Source organism: Heliangelus exortis, chromosome 12 (assembly GCF_036169615.1).
Source record: "Heliangelus exortis chromosome 12, bHelExo1.hap1, whole genome shotgun sequence".
Lineage (NCBI taxonomy): Eukaryota > Metazoa > Chordata > Aves > Apodiformes > Trochilidae > Heliangelus > Heliangelus exortis.
In genome coordinates, this window is record NC_092433.1 from 20,513,327 (window position 1) to 20,536,069 (window position 22,743).

At 46.5% G+C, this 22,743-nt stretch overlaps 1 protein-coding gene across 1 annotated transcript in view; it reads left to right on the forward strand.

Annotated features, from left to right (window-relative positions):
- The window catches only part of GRM7 (glutamate metabotropic receptor 7), a 200,065-nt gene extending 182,658 nt beyond the window's left edge, over positions 1-17,407 (forward strand). Inside the window, exon 10 of the mRNA XM_071756379.1 lies at positions 16,229-17,407. Coding sequence (XP_071612480.1) covers positions 16,229-16,278 — 50 coding nt within the window. The 3' untranslated portion in view covers positions 16,279-17,407. The remainder of the gene's footprint in view (positions 1-16,228) is intronic.
- Positions 17,408-22,743: the final 5,336 nt, after the last annotated feature.

Consider the following 22,743-nt stretch of genomic DNA (forward strand, 5'->3'; position numbering starts at 1 on the left):
GGTGCATTTCTAATGCTTTCCACTTGTGTCCTGGGGGTGACAAACAGGGCTGCTTTGCTGTTGAGCCTGATGGAAACACAAGGCTGGAAAAACTCCTCGTGGTATCTGGGTCAGGGAATGAAATTGTCCATCCCTCAAACAAGGGAAAGAAACTCCAACTGCTCCTGCAGAGCTGCCGTGTCCCAGCTGGCACTGCAGAAACATCTGGACCATTTCTCTCCTGGTCCCTCACCAAGCCACATGCTTAAAGCTGAGGAGGAAAAGGCAGTGCAGGGACAGAAGTGCTTGTGGAACCTGACAGACCTGGATCCCCCTCCTGGGCTTTGGGAGCCTCCCAGGGCAGGGCTGGCTGGGGGTGCCAGGGTGCTGCCTCCCAGGGGTGATGCTGGGAGGATGAGGATGATGATGATGAACATCATTATCATTATTTATGTATCATATTCTGGGGCATCATCACTGCTGGGCACTGCTGGTTCTGTTGCTGTTTGCAGTGAGATGGCCCTGCTGGCCCTGCAGCATTTCAGAGCTGTTTTAGCAAGCACTGCAGCTCCTCAGCATCTTCCTCTCATTTCTCTGTCCTTCCTGCTGAACTTCAGCTGGAGCTGGGCCAGAGGCTGAGCACGTGTAAAGCCCAGTGGTCCCATCACTTTGGAGAAGAAACATCAATTGCTGTTAGCTGAGGGCCTGACCTCAGCTCTGGAGCAGCAGCACCTTTCCAGCTCTGCTCTGGGCTGCCAGGGGTTGAGGGCAGGAGGAGCAGCAGCTGCCAGACCCTTCAACTTCTCACTCCTCTGAAACTCACCTGGGGTTTCCCCAGAGATGCTCCTCTGCCCTGCTTTGGGCAGTGGGGACATCTCCAGGACTGACCCCATTAATCTGGAGATGCTGCTGAGTGCAGGGACAGGACAGGGCTGGCACCTCCAGCCCAGGGGCAGCAGTGCCAGGGATGTGGGGTCAGGGCAGCTGCCACCCGAGGCAGGGACCCTCCGCCAGGGCTTGGGCGCTGGGTGCTGCTTCCCAAAGGCCCCCAGGTGTTTCACAAATAATTTTTAGCCTGATCTGCATGCAGAGGGATTTCTGTGGTGACTGCAAAGCCCTGAGAGGGTTGGGGAGGTCTGTGTGGGGTCAGTGTCTATCCTGGTCATACCTCTCCTAGACCAGAGATGCAATTACTGAGATGATGCCCTAATGAAGCTGCTGGGGTGGGACTCAAGATGTGGTTTCAAATTGATCTTGGGTTTATGCTGGAAGAGGTAAATAATCCAAGTTACTCTAGTGCCAGGATTTCCATGCCCATCCTCCTCCTGCTCACAGCCCCAGGGACACTCTTGGGGTCACCTGCATCCTCCATCAGCAGCAGCTTCTCTGGGGACTGGGCAGCTCTTTGAAGGCTTTGAGTGCCCACTGTGTGATGTTCTGTAGCTCATCATTCCTTACAGTACATGCTATAGAATAATTATTCTCTGGGTTGGAGCATCAGTTTTACTTCAAATCTGGCCAGTTTCATCCTGAGAAAGTGCTCTGTGCTTAACCTCACTGGAAGGATTTTCTGTGCAGTGAAGACTGCCAAAAAATGAGAATTTGAAGACAAAATTAATAAGCAAAAGACCTTGACAGGTCTTCACTGAATCTATTTTTATTCTGGCTTACTGAAAAACTAAACACTTATCATAAATTTCTTGTAACCATGATACACTCATTTTGAGCATTGCACAGAGACCCATCAGAGATGCCTGTGCCACCCCCCAATTAGCCCCTACTGCATCTTTTCTGTACAATTGGACATGATTTTGTACAGGTGCATTTTGGTACAGGTGTAAATGATTTTGTTGACAGTTTATTTGTCAGACAATGGGATGAGTGGTGCTGGGGTGACTCCTGGTCAAGTCCACTTCCCTTTTTAACAAGTTTTTAAGTTAAAATTTGGTCTCTCTCTCACCCTCTCATTTGCACATTTAATTTGCATTTTGATCCTTACCAGTTCCTCAAGGTCTCTACCCACCCAAGTCAGTGTTTTCCTCCAGGTTCTGTGTCTCCATGGCAGCCTCCTGGTGCCCAGCAGCCAAACTGGTGCCAAAAATCAGCCTCTCCCAAAGCCATCTTGTGGGTGATACCAGGGGGCTGCAGTTATTCTCCTTGGCAAGGCAAGGTTAGACATTTCATGACATTTCCAACTGTGAAGGGTGTCCCTCACAAGAAATGTGTGGGGTTTAAGCCATGGCAGCACTTTATGTGGCTGAGAGCAGTATGTGCTGTTTAAATGCTCCCTTTCAAGCCTCCCAAAAATAAGCCTTTTGCTGCTGTTGAATGAGACCTAGAGGTAGGGCCAGGAGAAGCCAAATCTTCACCCTGTTGACTTTCTTATGCATAGCTGGACTCCAGCTACTTAGGAGGCTATAATTTTTTTTTAAATTATTATTTGGCCAGGAAATGTCCCTGGCAGAAGTCTGTGAGTGTGCCAGCACAAGGCAGTGGATGCCACGAGAGCCTGGGCAGGCTGCAGATTCAGCACCTTCCTGCCAGAGCCTCCTCTCAGAATGTTTGGGGATCAGCCACTTTCTTTTTACATCTCAGAACAGCTAGGTTTGATAATGCACTTTAATGCTCTCAGCTGACTGAGTGCTCCCTTATTAATTACTTTGCAGGCTACCTCACAGCTTCAGGACTTACAGGAGATGTGAATCTGGGGGGCAGTGTCAGCCTGTTTGAAAAACTGAAATTCTTCATTGAAATTGAAATTCTTTATGCATTTCAGTGATCACCTTCTGGTTTGATGTTTGAACAGTCATGGGTAAAACACCTTATTCATGCCTTCGAGTGCTTTGGATATTAAAAGCTAGGCAGTTAGATACATGTCTTTGGGACACAAATGAGTATTAATTAGCATCTCAGTATTCCTCGTTTGTTCCATTGTTTCTTTTTGACTTTTTATGTCAGTTTTTTTTGCTAAGAAATTTGGAAGAAGAGTGAGCTGTCGATTTTGCAGCTCCTGTTATACTTCACAGGGCAGTCCTTAGCTTGCTTTTTTTGTCTAATAAAGTCTTAGTAGTGCTGAGTTCTCCTTCTGACTAATTTATCAGTCCTTACATCCTCTCAGGGAGAGTTTGTCAAATTCATAAATTGTAATAGCAGGGAAAAGACAAAGGTTTTTGGCTCTCTTCTCTTCCATATATTTATAATGCCCCCTCTCTCCCCAGCAGGACAAATGTCACCTTACAGCACTGACTCTCAGGCTCTCACATCCTCCCTGTGCTGATCAGGTGGCTCAGATGAAGAGCTGTAGGTCAGGAAATCAGACTTGATGTTCTCACCTGGGTTTTCCTGAAGTCTCTGGAGCTGCTCCAGGTTTGGGCATTGCAGTGTCTGCAACCAGGGTTCTGCCCAGACAGAGGAAGCTTTGCAGTTGTGTTTGGTGCCTTTTGGGATGGGGGCTCTTCCCATTCCCACTGATCCTGGGGCTGCAACAACAGCATCCCCAGGAGCAGCCAGGATCCCAGCCTCAGGTGCCAAACCTGACTCTGAGCCCCCAGGAATCGCCCAAGGAAGTTTCTCAGCCCTTCTGTGTTGTCTGGCCAGAGGATGGAAGTGTGGGGAGCTGGATAGGAAGCAGCTGGGAATGGGATCTGGGGGGAGAACAGCCAAGAGCCTTGGAGTCAAAGCCTGGGGGAGGTGTATGATAAACTTTGCACTGGGGTTTGGCCCCTGAGCTGGCACAGAAGCTGAATTTGAGGTTTAGGGTCTTTGCAGATTTTCTTGATCTCGGTGGCTTTTGACTGCTGGGAAATCATTTTGCAGCCATTTCAGTTTGCCCCTGGTTCTGACAAGCAGCTAATTGAATTTGTTAAACTATTATTGCTAACAGGTAAAGCAGCAGCCAGGGCTGCGGAGCCATCCCAGGGCAGTGCCCATGGGCTGAGCCCTGAGTGCTCCCCTCCTGGTGCAGCTCAGCCCTGGGCTGGGTGTGCAGGCAGGGCAGGAGGGAAAGGACTCCAGTGCCTGCTGGAGATGCAAGATTCTGAGAAAGGAAATGTTTCTGATGGCCTGGGAAGTGTTGTGCTTCCATGAGATGCCTGGTGGCTGTTCCCTGCTGTGGGATTCCTGTGCTTACAGACATGGCTCTGCTCAGCTCTGCCCAGCAGCCTGCAGGTACACAGCACGTTTCATCAAAGCAAGGTATGATTTTTCATTAAAAATAAAAAAATTAGAGATTAATAATTCTGTTCTGAGGCAGCAGCTGGGTGAGGCAGCTCTGCTGTGGGTCCTGTGCATCAGCATCACAGCAGCTGCCAGGTGCTGCAGGGAGCAGAGGACAGCCAGCAGAATTGTTGTAAGGACATCTAACATCTGGTTTGGAAGTGAGCAGCTGATGTCTGGGGTGAAATGTGTAAATGTGTGTAGACAATCAGGTTAGGAGCAAAACCTTTATTGAATGAGTGGCTTCAGCTTTATTTCCCCCCAGGTATAGTGGGGAGCTGTGCACTGAGGTGACAGAACTGAGAACATGTGGCAATCAGCAGAATGTCCCCAGCAGCAGCTCCAAGGGGAACCAGAGATCCCTTCAATAAGTTTCTTTCTTTTCTTTCTTTTTCTTTTTTTCCCCCTTTCTCTTTCCCTTTCCCTTTCCCTTTTCCTTTTTTCTCTTCCCCTTCCCCTCCCCACTCCCCTTCTTCTTTCTTTTCCCCTTCTTCTTCTTCTTCTTTCTTTTCCCCTTCTTCTTCTTCTTCTTTCTTTTCCCCTTCTTCTTCTTCTTTCTTTTCCCCTTCTTCTTCTTCTTTCTTTTCCCCTTCTTCTTCTTCTTTCTTTTCCCCTTCTTCTTCTTCTTTCTTTTCCCCTTCTTCTTCTTCTTTCTTTTCCCCTTCTTCTTCTTCTTTCTTTTCCCCTTCTTCTTCTTTTTCTTTTCCCCTTCTTCTTTCTTTTCCCCTTCTTCTTTCTTTTCCCCCTCTTCTTTCTTTTCCTTTTTCCTTTTCCCTTTCTTCCCTGGATGTTTCTGGGGTCAGTGCTGTTTGCAGTCCCAGGGGGTACAAAGCATTTCCCCCAGCAGGCAGAGCTGGTGGCACTGGGTTAGTGGAATGTTTGTTCAAAAAGCCACTGAAAATCCAGTAAGTGAGTTCCAAAAGCTGATCATAGCAATGAGAGAGAGAGAGAGAGAAACTGCCAGGAAAACTGCAAATAAGCAGAACCCCCAGTGAATGAAGTTCTCAGGGCAGGGTGGGGGTCCCTGCAGCTCTCTGGGTGCAGCACGAGGAAATCTGCCCAGAGATGGAGGAGCAAAGAGCAGAAAAGCCCCTGGGTGGCACCCAGTGACAGGGTGCTGAGGTCTGCTCAGCCAGCAGTTAGAGAAAAATCGTGTTTGTCCCCAAACCTCATCTGCCCCCCCAGGCCCCTGGGTCCCTGGGCTTGCACTGGTTCAGGTGTCCCTGCCTGTCCCCCCTATCTCTGGGGCTCTGACCCAGACCTCGAGGGGTTTTGTCACCTTGTGGATAGCAAATCCTTAGAAAATTCCAAGGGTAGGTGGTGGGAAATGAGAGTGCTGGTGTGTGTGAGTAAAAGGAGTGTGGGGCAGAGCTGAGTGTTCACCTGTCACTGACACGAAATAATTCCCTGAAAGGAGATGGATGTTGGCTTCTGTTGACCCAGGCAGCAAACAGAGAGGATATTTGTGCAGCAGGGGCCTGGCTTTGTTTGCTTGGTTTTTTGAGGACAGTAAGCAGCAGGGGAAAAAAAAAAAAAAAACATGAAATTAGCCTTTCTTACAGTGTTTTTTTTCTTACTGCAAACAGGCCCCAGTTTCACACCCAGCATCATCTCTGGAAAACATCCCAGGGCTTTTCTCTTTATTGGCTTCCTGAAAACAGCCATGTCTGAGTGAGGTACAGTGGTGCAGTAAAGAGGAGAGCATCCTTTTCTTCTGAAAAGGAGAGCTTTGAATTTAGGGTGAGATTGTTGGGTTTGGGCTCTGTCTGGCAGCAAGGAACAAAGCCTGGTTTTCTTCTCTAACCTGGGTGCAACCCAAATACTTGGCTAGCTGCAGGTAAATGCCCAGGAAACAAAAGGAGCACACATAAAAGGAAAGAAAGGTGCTGCAGGCCTGGGGGCTGATGTTTGGCTTGGTTACCCCTCTGTAAGGCAGAGCACTGGTACCTGGGAGAGGAGCCTGGCACTGCCTCTGGTGAGATGTCTGCCCTGGCTCTTCCGTGGGAAAAGGGAGAAAAGAGGAGTTGCCATAGTTACACCTCTTGTCAGGATGCTTGTCGTGACTGTGGAATAAGGAGCCTTCTGTTAAATCTGCACTCTTATTAGTATCATCTGTTTAACATTTCCAGGTTATTTGAAATCAAGACTTTCTGAAAAAAAAAAAAAAAAAAAAAAAAAAAAAAAAATTAAATGTTGATTGCAGCAAAATTGTAGTGTTTAACCATGCAGCTCAGAGGGTAATTCTGTTAGACACTGTATTGCAGGATTATATAAGATGAACAATTTTTTTCCAGTGAATTTAGCCTCTTTGCTCTGCATGAACATTCTTGATTTTTCTGTTCAGACGTTTGCTACTTGCACCTCTGCAGTTCAGGCAGGTCAACTTGGAGAAAAAGAGGAGGGGAGTTCCTCTCAGGTGAGGAGCTGCCCCTGCCCATGGTGTTGCCTTTGCTGCCTACTCAGTAATTCAGATTTCCCAGCCGAGGGGGTTGGGGTGGGTGTCTGTGTGTCCCCTCTGCTTCCCAGGACAAACAGACCCCAGCAGCCATGCAGCTGCCAAAGGCACGGGGGGGCTCGGGGCTGCACATCTGGCTGCAGCTGGAGGTGCTCTCGCTGTGCTGCTCCAGGATGCTGGGACAAATTATGGAGCATGAGGAGGATGCAGTTTAAGGATGTTTTCTGGTGTGTGGAGCAGAGTCTCCTGCTGGAAGGGAATCTCTGTGACCCTCGGGTGCCCACCCTGCCACTTGGACTCTCTCACATGAGGTCCCTCTCCTTTGGGGCAGCAGGACAGTGTCACCTTCCCACTGGGGGATGGTCAGATGTCCCTTTACTGCCCAAATTCCTGTTTATAATACATTTATCCTGCCAGCAGCATCCCAGGGCTGGGGCTGGGAGCTGTGCATGCTTCTCTCTGAGGGAACAGAGCCCACAGCTCCCAAGCCAAGTTGTTCCAGTTGTCCCAGGAGCTCACAGGCAGTCCTGGGGATGCCAGGACACCTGGAGAGGGGAGGGAAGGAGAGGAGAGGAGAGGAGAGGAGAGGAGAGGAGAGGAGAGGAGAGGAGCGGAGCCTGTGTACATCACAGCAAAACAAAATGTGGTTTGCTAAGGCAATGCCCTGACCAAAGGATTGACACCAGTTTCCTCTGGGATTGTGCTGGCTCAGAGACATGGAAACATCCCAGGAAGGCTTTGGTGCAATGGAAGTGGAAGCCAAGAGTCCATCATGGGCTGGGTCCCAGTGTCCAGCAGGCTTCAGGGAGGGCAGAGTCACTGCCTGGGGGGACCTGAAAACTCTCCAAAACAAACTGCCCAAAATACAGCTTTTTGTGCTGTGTTTATCAAGGGAAAGGGACCTCTCCAGAGGGAAGGATGTCCCCAGTTAAACCAGTTAGTTACCCATGGGATGCTGAAGTGTTTACTCAGTCTTTTCTATCGTTTTGTTTCCTGGAAAGAACAAATAGAGAAATAAATTCTGACAGTGGTTGTTATGGAAATTAAGCTCATGGGGTGTCTCTGTAGCACAGAGAGGCTGTCCTGGGTGTTCCCATCTCACTCACACCCAAGGGTGGCTCTGGTCCCTTGCTGAGCTGCTGTTCCTCCCCTGTCACCTGGCTCCCAGGGCAGGGACTTGGACACCATCCACATTCTGCAGAAGTTTTCTCTCCTGGTGTCACCTTGGGTCTGCTTTTTCTGTTGGAAAACAGGGTCTGTTTCCAAAGTGTGAGGAGAATGAAGCTGGTCCTGGCTCTGTCAGTGCTTTAGTTGTGCACTGGGAATGGGTTTGAGGCCAGGACCCAGCAAGGTTTGGGTCTGGCACTGCTGGCTGAGGGGAAGGTGCTGCTTTGTAGGAAAAAACATGGAAATAAGAGAGTAAATAGTAGAATTGGTTGTAATTCATTAAATGGGTAAACAGAAAATACCTTTGTACTCTAACTCAGTATGAAACCCATAAATGAATTAACTGGGGAAAAAAAAGAGGAAAGAAATGTGTTGTTCTATCCCATGTTCATGTTGTTTGGCAGCTGCACAGAATTTCAGTTTCCTTTTTGATGAAGTACAATGCTTAATTGGAAAAACATTTTCAGTTCTTTGCTCTCTGAGTGGATAAAGTAGCAGAGCTGTATTTACTGAGTGTGGGTGTACATAAGAAAATGATTCCTTGCATGATCACTTTATATCCATGTATTCACCTGTCTGTCAAATCCAGGGATCTGCCTGGAAAAGTGTTGGGGTGCTGGCAGGACAAGGAAGGCTGAAGGGATGGGGAGAGGGGACTGGGTGTTCATCCCCAGTAGCTGGGGAGGAGGAGGAATAAAACAAAGTCAAGAAGTAGAGAGGAATAATTTTCTTGTAGCTCTGACTTCAGGACTCGTTTGGGATGTTTTAGATGATCATTCAGGTCATTATTTTAATTACATTTCATGCAAACTGTTTTTACACTTGGCTTTAACAGCTCTCAACAGAGCCTGGCTTTCCAGGTGAGATAACCAAAGTACTATTAATTGCTTTGTTTTAAGCAGGGGAAAATAATTTGCTACTATTTGTTATCTTTCCAGTCCACAGCATTCAAACCCAAGCATTTAAAATGTAGTTTAAATTAGTATTTTTCTGTACTCTTGGCTCCAATTAAGGAGTCACACCAATTGGGTTTTTTTCTTCCCTGCCACAAGCTGGTTAAGATTGGGAAACACTTCCTGAAGACCCCGTGCACTTCCCTGCATGGTCCTGCTTGGAGCACCACGAGTTCAGGTGATGGGAAGGTTCATCCAGCAATTCCTTGGACCTGGTTCTCCTACCTCTCATTTGGGGTATGGATGGATTCCCACTGGATCCCCTGGGCACATCCCCAGGGATCTCTGTTCCTGTTGGATCCCCTGGGCACATCCCCAGGGATCTCTGTTCCTGCTGGATCCCCTGGGCACATCCCCAGGGATCTCTGTTCCTGTTGGATCCCCTGGGCACATCCCCAGGGATCTCTGTTCCTGCTGGATCCTCTGAGCACATCCCCAGGGATCTCTGTTCCTGCTGGATCCCCTGGGCACATCCTCAGGGATCTCTGTTCCTGCTGGATCCCACCCCTCATTGCACACCCCCCAGCAGCTCCATGGCAGCTTCTCCTGCCAGGTCCTTAAGCCTCTCAGCAATCTCACATTAGCTGGAAATGCTGATAAGACTTCCTGAAGTTTTCTCTTTGATCCTGGTGTCCAGATACCTTCAGACTTTCCCCTGACCCAGAAGTTTTTATCTGCAAAGCAGACAAGTAGGAAATAGGAGAAAGATGCAGCCAAAGATGCTCAAGATCGATGCTCTTCAGCAGTACAATACACTTGGCTGATTATAGCTTTTATTTAGGAGGGTAAAACTAATCCTTTGCTCTTCCAATCTTATTACCTGACTTGGAATCTTCCAGCTATCTTTTGTGCAAAAACCTGATGGTTTTTCAGGCCCTGACCAGCAAGTGTCTGGTTCTGTTCTTTGACTCAAAGTCATCTTTCCTTTTCTGGTTCAGATGGGAAAATTAATATTGACAAGAACCTCTCGAATCTGTCTCTGAAGGCATCTTCCTCAGTGATACCTTGCAGGGGAGTCAGAGGTGTGGCTGACAAAAAGTTGTTATCTTTTAGCCCAGTGCTGGGGATGCTGAAGGCAGTGTCTGTCACCCCAGGTAGCTCAGATCCTCTTCCCAGCATCACAAAAGGGTTTCAGGGTTCTGACAGAGTTATCAGCAGCAGCAGTTGAGAGGCAGAGGAAGAAATGACATGCTTTTTGTATCTTTGCAGGGCACTATCACTTTCTTTGGTAAATATTCAAAAATGATGAATGTCGTATCTTGCCACTGCCAAGGGGGAACATGGATCCTGAGTCCCACTTGTGGCTTATTTTTAAAGCTTGTAAGAATAAAGTCAGACACAGATCTTCAGAATAATCTTCAGAGGAGTTCATTATTTATCTAATGCAGTATATGAAAATGTGCCTAACTTTCAAATAAGCAATTCAGTTTCCTTTTCATTTTCCAAGAGGCGAGTGCCATGTGCAACAGTGCCTGCTGATTTTGCAGAGTAAACTTCACATCATCTCGTGGTGTGGTGCAGCTTCCCATCCTCTCTGGGATTCACTGTGGGAAAGCCTTCCCTGCAATTAATGGGTATTGTTGGAATTTTCTAGCTCTGTGCTGCAGTGCAAGCAGCTCTCTGATACTGTGGCTTTCCCTGCTTTGTCTGGGCCTGGGGCTGCTTCGTCCCTACCCAGGCTGAAGTTCAGGAGCAGACTGGGATCAGCCTCAGGCATTTTCAGGATGACAAAGCTAACACCTCCTGCAGCCCCAGCAGGCAATGTTAGAAGGATGTCCTGCTGTCCCTCCTTTGGCTTGGACTGATTTCTGTCACTGTGCCATGATCTGACCCAAGAACTCCTTTTATTATTCTTCCTATTGGTTTCATCCCTGCTACCACAAAAAGCACAGCAAAAACCATTTTTTTAAATTAAGGTACACATCTGTGTCTCTCACTAAGAGGTTATGACAGAGGGGGCTCTCCAGGTGCTTTGAGCTCCTCCTGGATGCCCACCCCATCCAGGAGGATCCCTCCCATGATCCAGGGTTTGTCTGGCCATGTGAGCTGTAGCCCTCCTACCTCTCAGGTTTCAGTGGTGACATCACCCTCAATGCTGGACAAAAATCAGACAGAAAAGTGATTTACAAGACCAAAGCAGAGGGATGAAATCTTATTAAGGGATTTGAAGCACATAGGAAAAAGAATATATGTATATAAGGAAAAGGCAAACTTAAAATATAACTGACACCACCCACTTTCAGTCTGGTTTTGATTTTCCAGCATTTCATGGAGATCACCAGCAGCACCTCAGCTGTCCATGCCATAATGCACCATGTGTCACAGGACTAGCAGAGTTGGAGTGATGACTGTATAAAGCTGGGGAGTTCTGTGCCACAGTTGGTTTTCTATCCATTTCTGCAGGGTGTTTTCCCCTGTAAGCAGCCCCTGCCTCCCATTCTGCACCCTGTGCTCTCCCCAGCTCAGGACACCCAATCCAGTTATCCCAGGTGGGGAACCCAAAGCACCATCCCAGCAGAGGGGATGCAGGGATGGTCAGAGGAGTGGAGCTGGGCTGTTCATACTTCAGGGCAGTGCTGTTCATCTTGGAGGTTAAATACCACCCAGTTCTGTGTTGCTGCTGACTCCCTTTTGTCACGAGTACATTAAGAGAAAAAAATCCTTCCTAGAGCGTTTATCACCTCTCCCTGCTGGACCTGTCCCCGGGTTGCCATCAGGCCACCAGCACACCAAATAAATCAGTGACCAGGGAACAGCCCCAGTGACTTCAGCAGCCTCTCCCTCCCTCTTGTCATTGTCACCTGCCAGAAACCCCTGGGCTGAGGGGAACCCCACAGCTGTCCCCAGGCACCCCAGTGCTACCTGGGGCTGCTGTACCCCGAGTGACAAGGACGTGTGACAGCTGAGGCTGCTGATTGAGGAGAAGAGAGGGCTGGGAAGGGATTAGAGAGAACACACTCCTTACTAATGTTACACTTGTAATTTAATACATTCATATTCTATTATTAAAACATGAGGCTCTCTGTGCTAATCTGCATAAAAGTCAGGCTGCAGCTCAGACAGAAACCCCCCAGCACATGCAAAAAATGAAATATTCTTCATACAACTGTAGGCATTTATCTACCAGCTAAGTTGCAAATGTACTACAGTAGGGAGCACAACAGGAGAGATGTGAAAATGTGATATACCAATCTATTTACATTTAGATTCTGAATCTAAAATTCTATTATTTTCTCCAAGCTTCAATCCACTTGTTGGGTTTTGGGCAAGCAGGTAGAATCACTTAGGACTGTTGCTTTCATCTCTTCTATATATTCTCCAATTCAAAGGCAGCAGAGCGTGTGGATAGCTCTGACTTCAGCTCTGACTTTCAGGCATGGAGCAGAGGAGGAGCCTTGTGCAACCATTTCCCTTTTAGATGGACTAGAAGCAGGTTTTCGTCATCAGCCTCCACTTTGCCTGGCATGAATGGTGTAGGATCCTAAGCAAGAATTAAGAAAATGAGCAAGAGGAGGAGGGAAGCATCATCTGCTCTGGTGACTGCAAGGGAAGTCAGAGCAGAAGTCCCAACCTCGGAGCCATCAGGATGTCAGTTCTTGCTGGAAGCACAAAGATCATGTTTCATACATTTGATAGCTTGAGATGCCTGCAGGCTGTAATAAAATTCTTTTTTTGCACTGTAAATCTTTTCTCTTTAAGCATGGAAGAGGTTACAAACGTGCATGAAATTGAAGTGAAAGTGATTAAATCTGACTCTGAGCAAGTATTGACAGATCTGCCCTGATTTGGGATGCTGTGGGAGCTGCTCTGTGGCTTGTGCTCAAGATAATGGAAACCAGTCAAGTGATGAAACATATATCCAAAGAGGATTTTTGCTTCAGTGTATTTGTTTTTAATATGTTGTTGGCACAGAGATGCAGTTATTTCAAACCCTGCTACTCACTGCTGGCAGAGGGCAGGGCTGGGCTGGGCTGTCACTGTCACTGCCCTCCCCCTGCCTGTTGGGCAGGGCTGACAACAGCTGAAAAGGAAAGGGGGTTAATTAACTTAATGTCATGAATGTTGCTTATTTTCCACATGCAGATACCCAGGTTGCCTTCCCCCCTGTATCTTTACATCCTCCTGCTGGGCTCTGTGCTGCCCCTGCACTGGATGGGGGATGGGACCTGCTCATGGAGAGTGGGGAAAAGCCCTCCCAAAGCCCTTGTGAAGTGTGACAGCCCAGGCTGGGTCCCAGCACCGGGTGGACAAAACAGTTTCGGGTTCAAAGTCAGGGCGGAACTGCGATGGGAGCAGGAGAATCCTGTGCCCTGCTCTGCTTGCTGGGTGCCCGGGCTGTGTTCCCTCTTGCTGCCTGGGGGCTGTTCCGGTCCTGTCTGGATACACAGAATTTTATTCTTCAGGTATTTTCACAGTAATTTCTCATAGTAATTTCTTGTTGCTATTCTCCACTAATTAGCAGGAAAGGGCTGGTGTAACTAGCAGAGGTACATAGCCTCTTTTTAAGTAGAAAGGGCTCTTTTTTTTTTTTTTTTTTGGGGGGGGGTTTCGTTGTTTTTTTGGTTTGGTTTGGGGTTTTTTTGGGGTTTTTTTTTTTTGATTTTTTTTTTTTTTAACAAGTCCCACAGTGCCAGTGCTTTGTTTGCCCCTCTTCAGGCAGTCCCAGTGCAGTCCCAGTTTCCATTCTGCAGGGTGCTCTGGCAGGTCTGAGCCCCCCGGGCAGGGGACAGAGCTGTCCCTGCCCAGTCCCAGGCAGAGCTGCAGACACTGCCTGGACAGCTCTGCCCCTCCTGCAGGGCCCAGCTGAGGTGGACATCCTGATATTAATTAACATGGAGATGTTATTTCCCAAAGGACAGTCTGTCTTCCCTGCTGGAAAGCCACCACCCATTAGCAGGAGCAGCACCAGAGCAGATGAGATCTGGGTCTGTTTTCCATCCAAAGAGCAGGGAGTGCTCATGGAGCCTGGACTAAAGCAGGGTAAATTCTGGTAATGCTGATGTTTCATTAGCGTGCCCCATTTTCATGTAAATTAATCTCTTTGTGGAAAACCCAATCCATACCTGTTGCTAATTGCTGATGAGCTGAGCTCTGTCCTGAAGTTTCCAGATCAAGGCAGGAGCTGGGAGCTCCAAGTTGCTGGAGTTAGGGCAGGAGCAGAGCTGTGGATTCCACCAGCCACAGGAGACATGATCTGCTCCAGCCCAACAGCCTTTCCAGCCAGGGAAGATTGTCTTTCCTAAAGTAAAACCTGGCTTTTATTGATCATTTTATCTAAATTATGGTTGACGCTTTTGCCAGTGACACTTTTCTTGTGAAGCAGAGCTCTGCCCAGGATAACTCCCCTGTCCCAGGCTCAGGGAGGTGACAGGAGGACACCCTGGCAGCAGCATTCCTTGGCTGAATTCACTGGGCACTGCTGGGCCATGGTCACACTGAAAATGAGAAATGAGCTCCTCTGCTTGAAATTGTGAGGAAACTCAGCAAGCAACAGGAGCAGGTTTGCTGGGAAAGCTGGAGAGAAACCCCTGTAACCCAGGGGGTGACATGAGGTTACCAGACTGGGGACTATCAGCTCCTCCTCTGGCACAGGAGCTCTGCTGCCATGAGAAATTGGAGCATGTAATGGACAACGCTGGAGTGTATCACAAAATAATACATGTAATTACTTTGCAACCTCTTTCCTGATGGTAATTTTTTTTCCAGCTGCCTTTTACCTCTCTCTTCAGCATTTAATAGCATACCACAGTTCACTGGATATTTGCAGTCCAGCCTTGAAGGGTAATGAGTTTTCTCCTGCCATGTGTTGAGCACCTTTGTGTCCAGGGGAAGTTAATGGGAAGTGCAGATGCTCAGCAGTTTGTAGGATCAGTGTGAGGCTGAGCAGACAGCTCTGACTCTGATGTGCAGCATGGTGAGACAGCTGAATTAGGGTCTCAGAATCATACTGCAAAGTGCTGGAGTTACCCAGGAGGTCCTTAAATTACAGTCTTGAAAACACCTCAGAGTCAACTTGTTTCTTTGTCAGGAAAAAAGACAGGGAACAGCATGAGAATTATTTACATTCCTGCGTTAAACTCCCCGAATATTCAGGATTGTTGGTGCAGAGCCTGTCCTTATTTAAGGGAAGATTTCTGAAGACTGACAAGTGGTCTCTGAAAGTCCTGCTTGCTGGCTGTGGGACACCCAGGGGAAAATGCCCCCTGAAGAGTGGGGAGCAGAGGAAGGGATGCAGGGGATGCTCAGGGCTGGCAGATCTCCTCTCCCCCCAGGCAGGGCTGTGGTGGGGGCAAAAGGAGCAGAGGATTTTCAGCCTTATCCCTTCCTCTCCCTCATCTTCCAGTATCTTACTGGGGACACAGTGAGGCTCAGGTTTGTTTCTAGCTGCAGATGTGCCTGGTTTCTCTGTGCATGGCTGATTATGATTCAGGTCGATGTATTTTGTTTTGCTGAGTTCAAGTTACCCAAGAAAAAGTCCATAGATGCTGAATAAGAATAGTAAGGGATAACAGCTCTGTTTGGTAATTTTAACCTTTTGAGAATACCCATTAGCATAAAGTGATCTTGTGATAGCTCAGAACAATGGATATTAAGCTTTACTGCAAGAACATATGTACTTCACTTGCTTTTTCTTTGGCTTTCTTTCTTTTTTTAAGTGAAAAAAGGGGGGAAAGGCCTTTTCTGTATTCATGGGAACACAGTTCACTATAAAATCTCATAAGCCCAGACTAAGTAGTTACATCCTAGTTATGGAATTTGCATATAAATAGTGATGTCTTTGTTACCATGCCCATGGAGAACACGTTATCAGTTGATACGTCCCTAATCTGTCAGGGGTGCCAAAGTACTGCAGAATCTTTTGCTTTGGATTCAGCTGCAAATATTTTCAATTTTTACTGACAGAGGAGTGCAGCATCACTCACAAAGCCATTACTGACTGATTTAATTTATTTGTCCTTTCAAACGGATTTAATTTGCAGATCAGAATGAGGAAAGCTGGTACCTTGATCTCCACAATGAAAAATGATCATGGAGTGGTTTGGGTTGGAAGGGGCCTTAAAGATCATTTAGATCCAACCCTCCTGCATGGGCAGGGACACTTCCCACTACATCAGGTTGCTCAAAGTCCCCAAAATTCTCAGAAATCATAAAACTTGAACAAGAACCATGACAAAAAAAAAGCAACTTTAGCCCAAGAGATTGAAGAAGTTGGAGAAAATGTCACTGATTTTTTTTTTTTAAAGGAATCTGAGTGGGATGTAGTTCCAGTGGCTCAGCAGTGAGGTCCTGCAGGCAGCCTAACAGGATCAGTCAGGGTCCTTTTGTCTGTGGGAAGAGCAGGAGCTGGGGCTGAGCTGAGGGAAGGTGCTGGGGGGATGTGGGAGCCCCCGGCACATTCCTGCCAGCACCCCCAGAGCTGCCCGCTGGGATTTCTGACCCCGCTCCCCTTTTCTTGCAGGCCCTGCTGCAAAAAAGAAATACGTCAGTTATAACAACCTGGTGATCTAGGGGAGGAGGACGGGTGAGGGTTTCCATCCCCCCGTGGGGAGGTCAGGGCACGGCCACGCCGCGGGAAGGAGCAGGAGCAGGAGAGGAGCCCGGCGGCTGCTCCCGGGGTTCCCTTCATCTCTCTCAGCTTCACACCTGCCCGACGATGCCTTGGACCTGCTGGCCTTGGACCTGCTGGCCTTGGACCAGCGTGGCCTTGGAGGTGCTGGGGTGTCAGGAGGTGCCCATCCCCGGCTGCGGGCGGGAGGGAGGATCGGCCGCCAGGATCTGAAGGGGCTAATTCTGTCTTTCTATGTACTTCCAGACTGCAAGGGTTTTGAACTTTCTGTACAGTTTGTGAGGGTTGTTTTTTGGGTTCGGTTCTTTTGGGTTTGTTTTTTTTTTTTCTTTTGCATCTGGCCATCCATGTTGGTTTGAGTTCAGTGTCTGTTTTTCGGATGCACATCGAGGCCCTGTTCTCTCAGCACATCTTAAGAGAAAAAAACAAAAAACACAAAGAAAACCATCTAAGGATTTCAAAGACCTATGTACATGACTTGTATGACTACTATTGTATCACTGCAATCCATATATGTTATTTTTTTTAACAACACAAACAAAAAAAAAGAATTTAAAGACCAAAAACTGTGCTGGCTAGGTTAGTCCCCCCCTTCACAACTCTGACGGGCTGCAAAGGAAGCAGAAAGGATTTTTTTGCTGAGTTTTAGTACAGGTCTTGATATTTGGAATGCATGCCAGTAATGTATTTTATGGTACATGTTAATAATTTATGTTTGATATTTGTATTTGTGTTCTATTTTGTTATTTTATTTAAGGTATATGACTATTTTGCAATAATTTCAACAATTCTTATGATATTTGGAGGAAAGAATATGGCTTTTACATGTCTTGAGGTTTGGTTTTTTTTTTTTTCTTTGTTGATGCCCCACCATGATTGACCAGTGTGATAAGGACTTTAAAAAGCATGTATGTTTTCTACTGTTTGTAACAAGTAATTTCGTTAATCTTGCTGCTTATGTGCCAATTTAGTGAAACCAATCCCTGCCGCAACCTCCTCCCTTCCTCTCCATTCTCTCAATCCTGTGATATTATCCAAGAATGTATCAATAAAGGATTTTGGTTAACTTTTTTTTATTTACTCCAATAAATATATTTTTTCAGTTGCTCCCTCCCCCTCCCCCCCTGGTGACTAAAGTTGGGTTCATGGTGGTGTCAGAACTGGGCAGCCCAAAGCCTCAGGCAGAGCCACTTCAGGCTCTGTGCACAAAGAGCAGGTCTGGAAAAAGGTCTTGGGGAGCTAATTGGAAAAGGAAAAGGGAAAAAAAAAAAAAAAAAAAAAAAAAAAGGGGTCTTTTTAACCCCTCGGCTCTGTAACTACCCAAGAGCCTGGTTCCAGTCAGGCTGCTCAAGCCCTCCTCTCCTCTCTGCTTCTGATGGTCTCCAAAGTTTCCTTCACCTGAGCTGAAGCCTTCTTGATGACTTTGAAGGATATTAGGTGCAGCAGCAATTAAATGCAATTAAATGAACAGCTCATCAATCTGCCAGGCAACTGATGAGGGAGCAGTGGGGAAAAAGGAGAGAACTTTGAGGAGGAGGTGAGAGGAACCTCATTGAGATTGCAGCACAGCACCTGGGGGCTGCCTGGGGCATTCCTGCAGCAGCTTGGGTGGAATGTGAGGAGAGCTTGGGAAAGTATTTAGCCTCCCATTTTCTCCAGACAACTTGATCAATTACACTGATGAAGTTAATCAGCATCAGAAGGAGATTTGACAGCTGCACCATGGGCCCCAGTGCATAGTGATGAGGAGCTCCCTGCCAGCCCCTGAGTGACTCCTTCTGCAGGCAAGTGTGGGGCTGGGAGGTGTTTGCAGGGTCTTCCTGGGGCTGTTTCCATATCCAGGGATCTAATCATGAATTACAGCAGCCAAAAGATGAAACTCCAGCCAAGGAAAGGTTTTGTTAGTGAGAAATGAATTAGCAGCCCAACATCCACTGTAGGCAGAGGCTCTGCAATGTTATCATTTCCTCTTTGCTACCCCCAGCCAGAACAGAGCCAGCCCTGTGCTGAATACATTCACTACCAGCAACACTGAGCCTGGCTCAAAAACCTTATTTTGTTGGTTTTATTTTATTTTTCTGAAAGAGGGACAGAGCCTGCTCTTGCTCTCCCTGCAGAGGTGATACTGCCAGAGGTAGAGAACTCCATGTTACCCACAATTTATAAGCAGTCATGCTTGTAAAATAAGTATGCTTCCATTTTGCTGTTTAATAATATAAATACAAGGTGAAGGTGCTGCAGTGTTGCATTGTAGACCATTTTTTTTTTTTTTTTTTTTTTAATTCCAGTTACACCATGCTACCAATGGTGTAACATGTTGTATACCAGACAGCACATTTAAAGAAAAGAAAAGAAAAGAAAAGAAAAGAAAAGAAAAGAAAAGAAAAGAAAAGAAAAGAAAAGAAAAGAAAAGAGCCCCCAAGCGACAGAAACCCCTCCAAATGTCCCCCAGGTGCTGTGGCACAGGGAGGGGACAGAGCAGAACAAGGACCACCCTCAGTCTCTGCTCAAGAGAAGATTTTTTTCACTTCTCATCACGATGAACACTCTGGGAGAAGTGACTGTGATTACACTAGGAGAACAAAAATCAGGAAAAATAAGAGTGATTTTTTTTTTTTGTTGCCATTTATTATTTAGCCTGAATTATACCCAAATTGTTTTGGTGTGTTAGTGCCAAGTTTATTGTTCATAAATATCATTGCAGAGTCAAGCTTTCTGGGCACACCATATGATAGATAATGACAATTATTTAGGCTGAGTCAGAGCTTCGTCTTTATTTGTGACATTAATTGCCTTTATATATAATTAAATGCACTATAATGCTTCCATATACAGAATCTGTGCATCCCTGACAGTGCTAATCAAACATATTTATTAATTTCTGAGAGCTTTTTGTAAAGGCTTTGATGCAGTTGAGGGGTTTTTTTGGTAAATAGTCTTTTTTATGAGATGTTTAGCAAAATATTTTGATAATTGCTTTTGGTAGGACAGGCATAATTAATATTATTTATAACCAATTAATAAAAGCCAGAGGGGGAGATGCTGCTGCCATCCAGCTGGGTGGAAGCTTTGCCTGGGACTCCCAGAGTTACACTGCAACCCCCAGCATCCCTGCACTGGCACAGAATGACAAAAATAATGAAAAAAAAAGGCAAATTTTGAATCTGTTGAGAGTGGCTGCATGCAGGGTGTTACAGGAGCTCCTGTAAGGTTTGGGCTGTGCCCTGGGGGTTTGTTTCTATTCATTATTCACCCACTGCCCACACCTGGCAGGAAACAGATTTGAACTTCCACCTCCCACACCTGGAGCTGCCAACTTCAATCCTCTGGTTTTTTTGCAAACTTGCCAATCACAGCAGCTTAATTAAATATTTACTGAGGGAAAGAAGTGAGAAGGGTGATGGGGCCACGTGGAGGGTGGTGGTGGCTCTTTTTTTTTTTTTTTTTTTTGATGCCTGAAGTACACTTGGATGCATAACATGTACAAACCCAAACATAATCCCTGTATAGAAAGTAGAGCTGGAGGGACCAGCATCAGCTTTCCCTCCCCATTCCTGCTGGGAATGAAGCTGGTGTGGGCAATCCCTGGCAGGAGCAGCTGCACTGGGAGGATTGCTCTGGCATCCATGGGAGATGTGGCCTGTGAAAGGCTGCAACTTCTGTCTGAGGGCAATTTCCCTGTGATGGGAGCCAGAGATCCTTATTCTGCAGGCTGAAGTTAAAGGGTTTGTGTGATCTTCTCTGTACTTCACCATCAGGGGTGTACATGAGGATGATCCCTTTCCAAGTCCCCTCCTTGACTTAACAGGGTGGTGATATACAAACCTGCCTTTTGGAAATAAATCATTAAAATTATCGATATCCCTTTTTTCCCTGGATTGTTACACTCAGTTTATTCATTTGGCAGACAGCAAAATCACCCAAGGAATATGAATGGTTCAGGTTTTGCTCTGGCACTGCTGAAAGCTGCAGTGGTGTTTCCTTACTCTGCACATGGATCAGTTATTCCAGAGCTCTGTGGGGCTTTGGGATGAGGGCAGGGTGGTGAGAGTGTTCCTTAGGGGACAAAGCAGGGGAAAAGAGGTTGGTTTCATATAGTTGTCTGGTTTCATGATAGTGAAACAGTGAGATTGGGTCTGTGCTTAAGACTCAGCTGTGTGAGGATCAAGCCCAGAACCAGGAACTACTCATGGAATGGAAACCTCTCCTTCATTATATTCCCCCCCCAGTTCATCAACCATAAATTAAAGGTTAAAACCTGGGGGTTTTTTAGACCACAGCTTCTTTTAAATTTTTTTTTATACATTGACTTAAGCAGCTGAATACACGTTAGTGAAAGAGGCACAAATGAACCCTTGGAGGCAGGGGTGGGAAGTGCTCAGTGAAGGATGGATTAGGCACTGCTGGAACATATGGAAAAGCATAAACACTCCCTTTGCTGACTGATAAGTGACTCAGGACACTTAATACAAGTATTAACTTCTATTCTGTTTATTGAATGTAGAAATGGGAGGATCTCAAGGAAGCTTACCTGTTAATTCCTATTAATAGAGTCAAATAGAGCAGTGGAAAGCACAGAAGGCAAATGGAACAATCTGAGCTGTAGCAGGAACTTGCCACTCTAACACTTGTTTGCAAAACAAAAAACTCCTCCAAAATAGCCCACTATTGATGTCTTGTCTAATCTCTTTCAGTCAGCTAGAACTCCTCATCTTGCCAAGCTGCTTTTACTGAAGAGTTGGGCTTCTTTTATTTACAGTAGAAAAGATATTTGTCTGTTGTCTTCAGTTTGCAAATATTAAAAAAAAAATATTAAAAAGAAATAACTTACTGAAATCACTCATCAAAATGTGACTTTTGTCTCAGGTCCTTCTTCAGCAGTGAAATTAATTTTATATGTGATTCATCTCCTAGCACTCACAATGTGTCTCACACGTGGACTCCTGGTGCAAGGCAGGAAGCAAATGGGTTTTTGTGGCAGGCTAATGGGCTGTGCAAAATGTATTTGAGGAGCTTCAGCTCTTTTCCTGAACCCATTAGCTGCTAGGAAAATCTTTAGTTAACCTCATCTGCTGACTCCATCCATCACCAAGTGTCACCCACTCTGTCCCACGGACTCCAGCAGGTCCCAGGTCTCACTTCCAGCCCACACCTGGGGAAAACTTTGCAGCATTTTCAGTCCCCTTGGCACCTGCTTGGGGCTGTCCCTCATGGCTCCTTACAGCTCACATGGGGGTCCCTCTGCTCTTCCAAACCCTGGTTTTCTTCCCTAATCCCCAACTATTGGAAGGAGGAAATCTCTGCATCCTGTCTGACTATAGGAAGTCAAATAAAACCTGTACCAGCTGATCCGTGGAGCATTGATCATCATGGGGAAAGTGGGTGAGCAGATGCTGCTCTGGAGATGTCTTGGCTGCAGGAAAAGTTTCCAGACTCCTCCTCAGGCAGCAGTACCCAGAGAAAACTGATTTCCAGAGTCCCAAAGCCACAGAGGTGTTTTATCTTGCCTGAGTTTACTATTAACATACAGATATAAACATAAGTATATATATACATTTTATATATATATGCACAATTTATATCCATAGTTGTTCTCTTTTGACAACAGCAGTTTCCTCTTTTAAGCCCTTCCTAATGAATTTCTGGAGGATCTGGGACAAGCAGCAAGGTTGCCTTACAGAAACTGAGCTCAGAGCTGCCCTGGGACTGAAGGCAAAGCTGAAATGTTCCTGTTCCATCAGCTCAGGTTAAGAGCAGCTCTTAACCCTTCATTCTTCATACCCAATAATATCAGTACAAAGTGGAGATTTGGATGGAACTGACAGAATTTCACCTAATCATGAAATGCTCTATTTAAATGCTCACATTCCAAAACATAAGATACTTTCACCTTTAAATCACATCATCTGAGAGGTCCCAGGGAGCAGCCCCAGCTGTTCCCCTGGCTGTCCCTGGGGACAGACAATGCCTCTGCCTCCCCCCCGTGGGTCCCAGTTTGGTTTGAATGTCCCCAGTGAGCTGCCTGGCCTGAGCCCTGTGCCAAAACATCTTCCCTTCCCACCTGCCAAAATAACTTCCAAGCAGCAGGCTCTGTCTGGTCTTATCACAGCTTATTGTCCCAGCCCAAGCTTTATTAAATCCAGCAAAATGACAGCAGTTCTGTCTCCCAGTCACAAGCTTTTATCTTGTTGTTAAAAGTTTTACACAGCATCTCCCCCAACAATGAACACCACAGACATTTCAATACCCCCCTTCAAGGAGGAAACTGTTAATCTGTGGTGACTGGATCTCAATCTATTGCTTTTTCACTCAAAAAAATGCCTGCCTCCTGCTCTATGAAATCACCCGATAAGAGAGGCTCGCTCTGGCTTTCCAGTTGCTGTAATCCTCTGTCTGCTCTTTCTCAT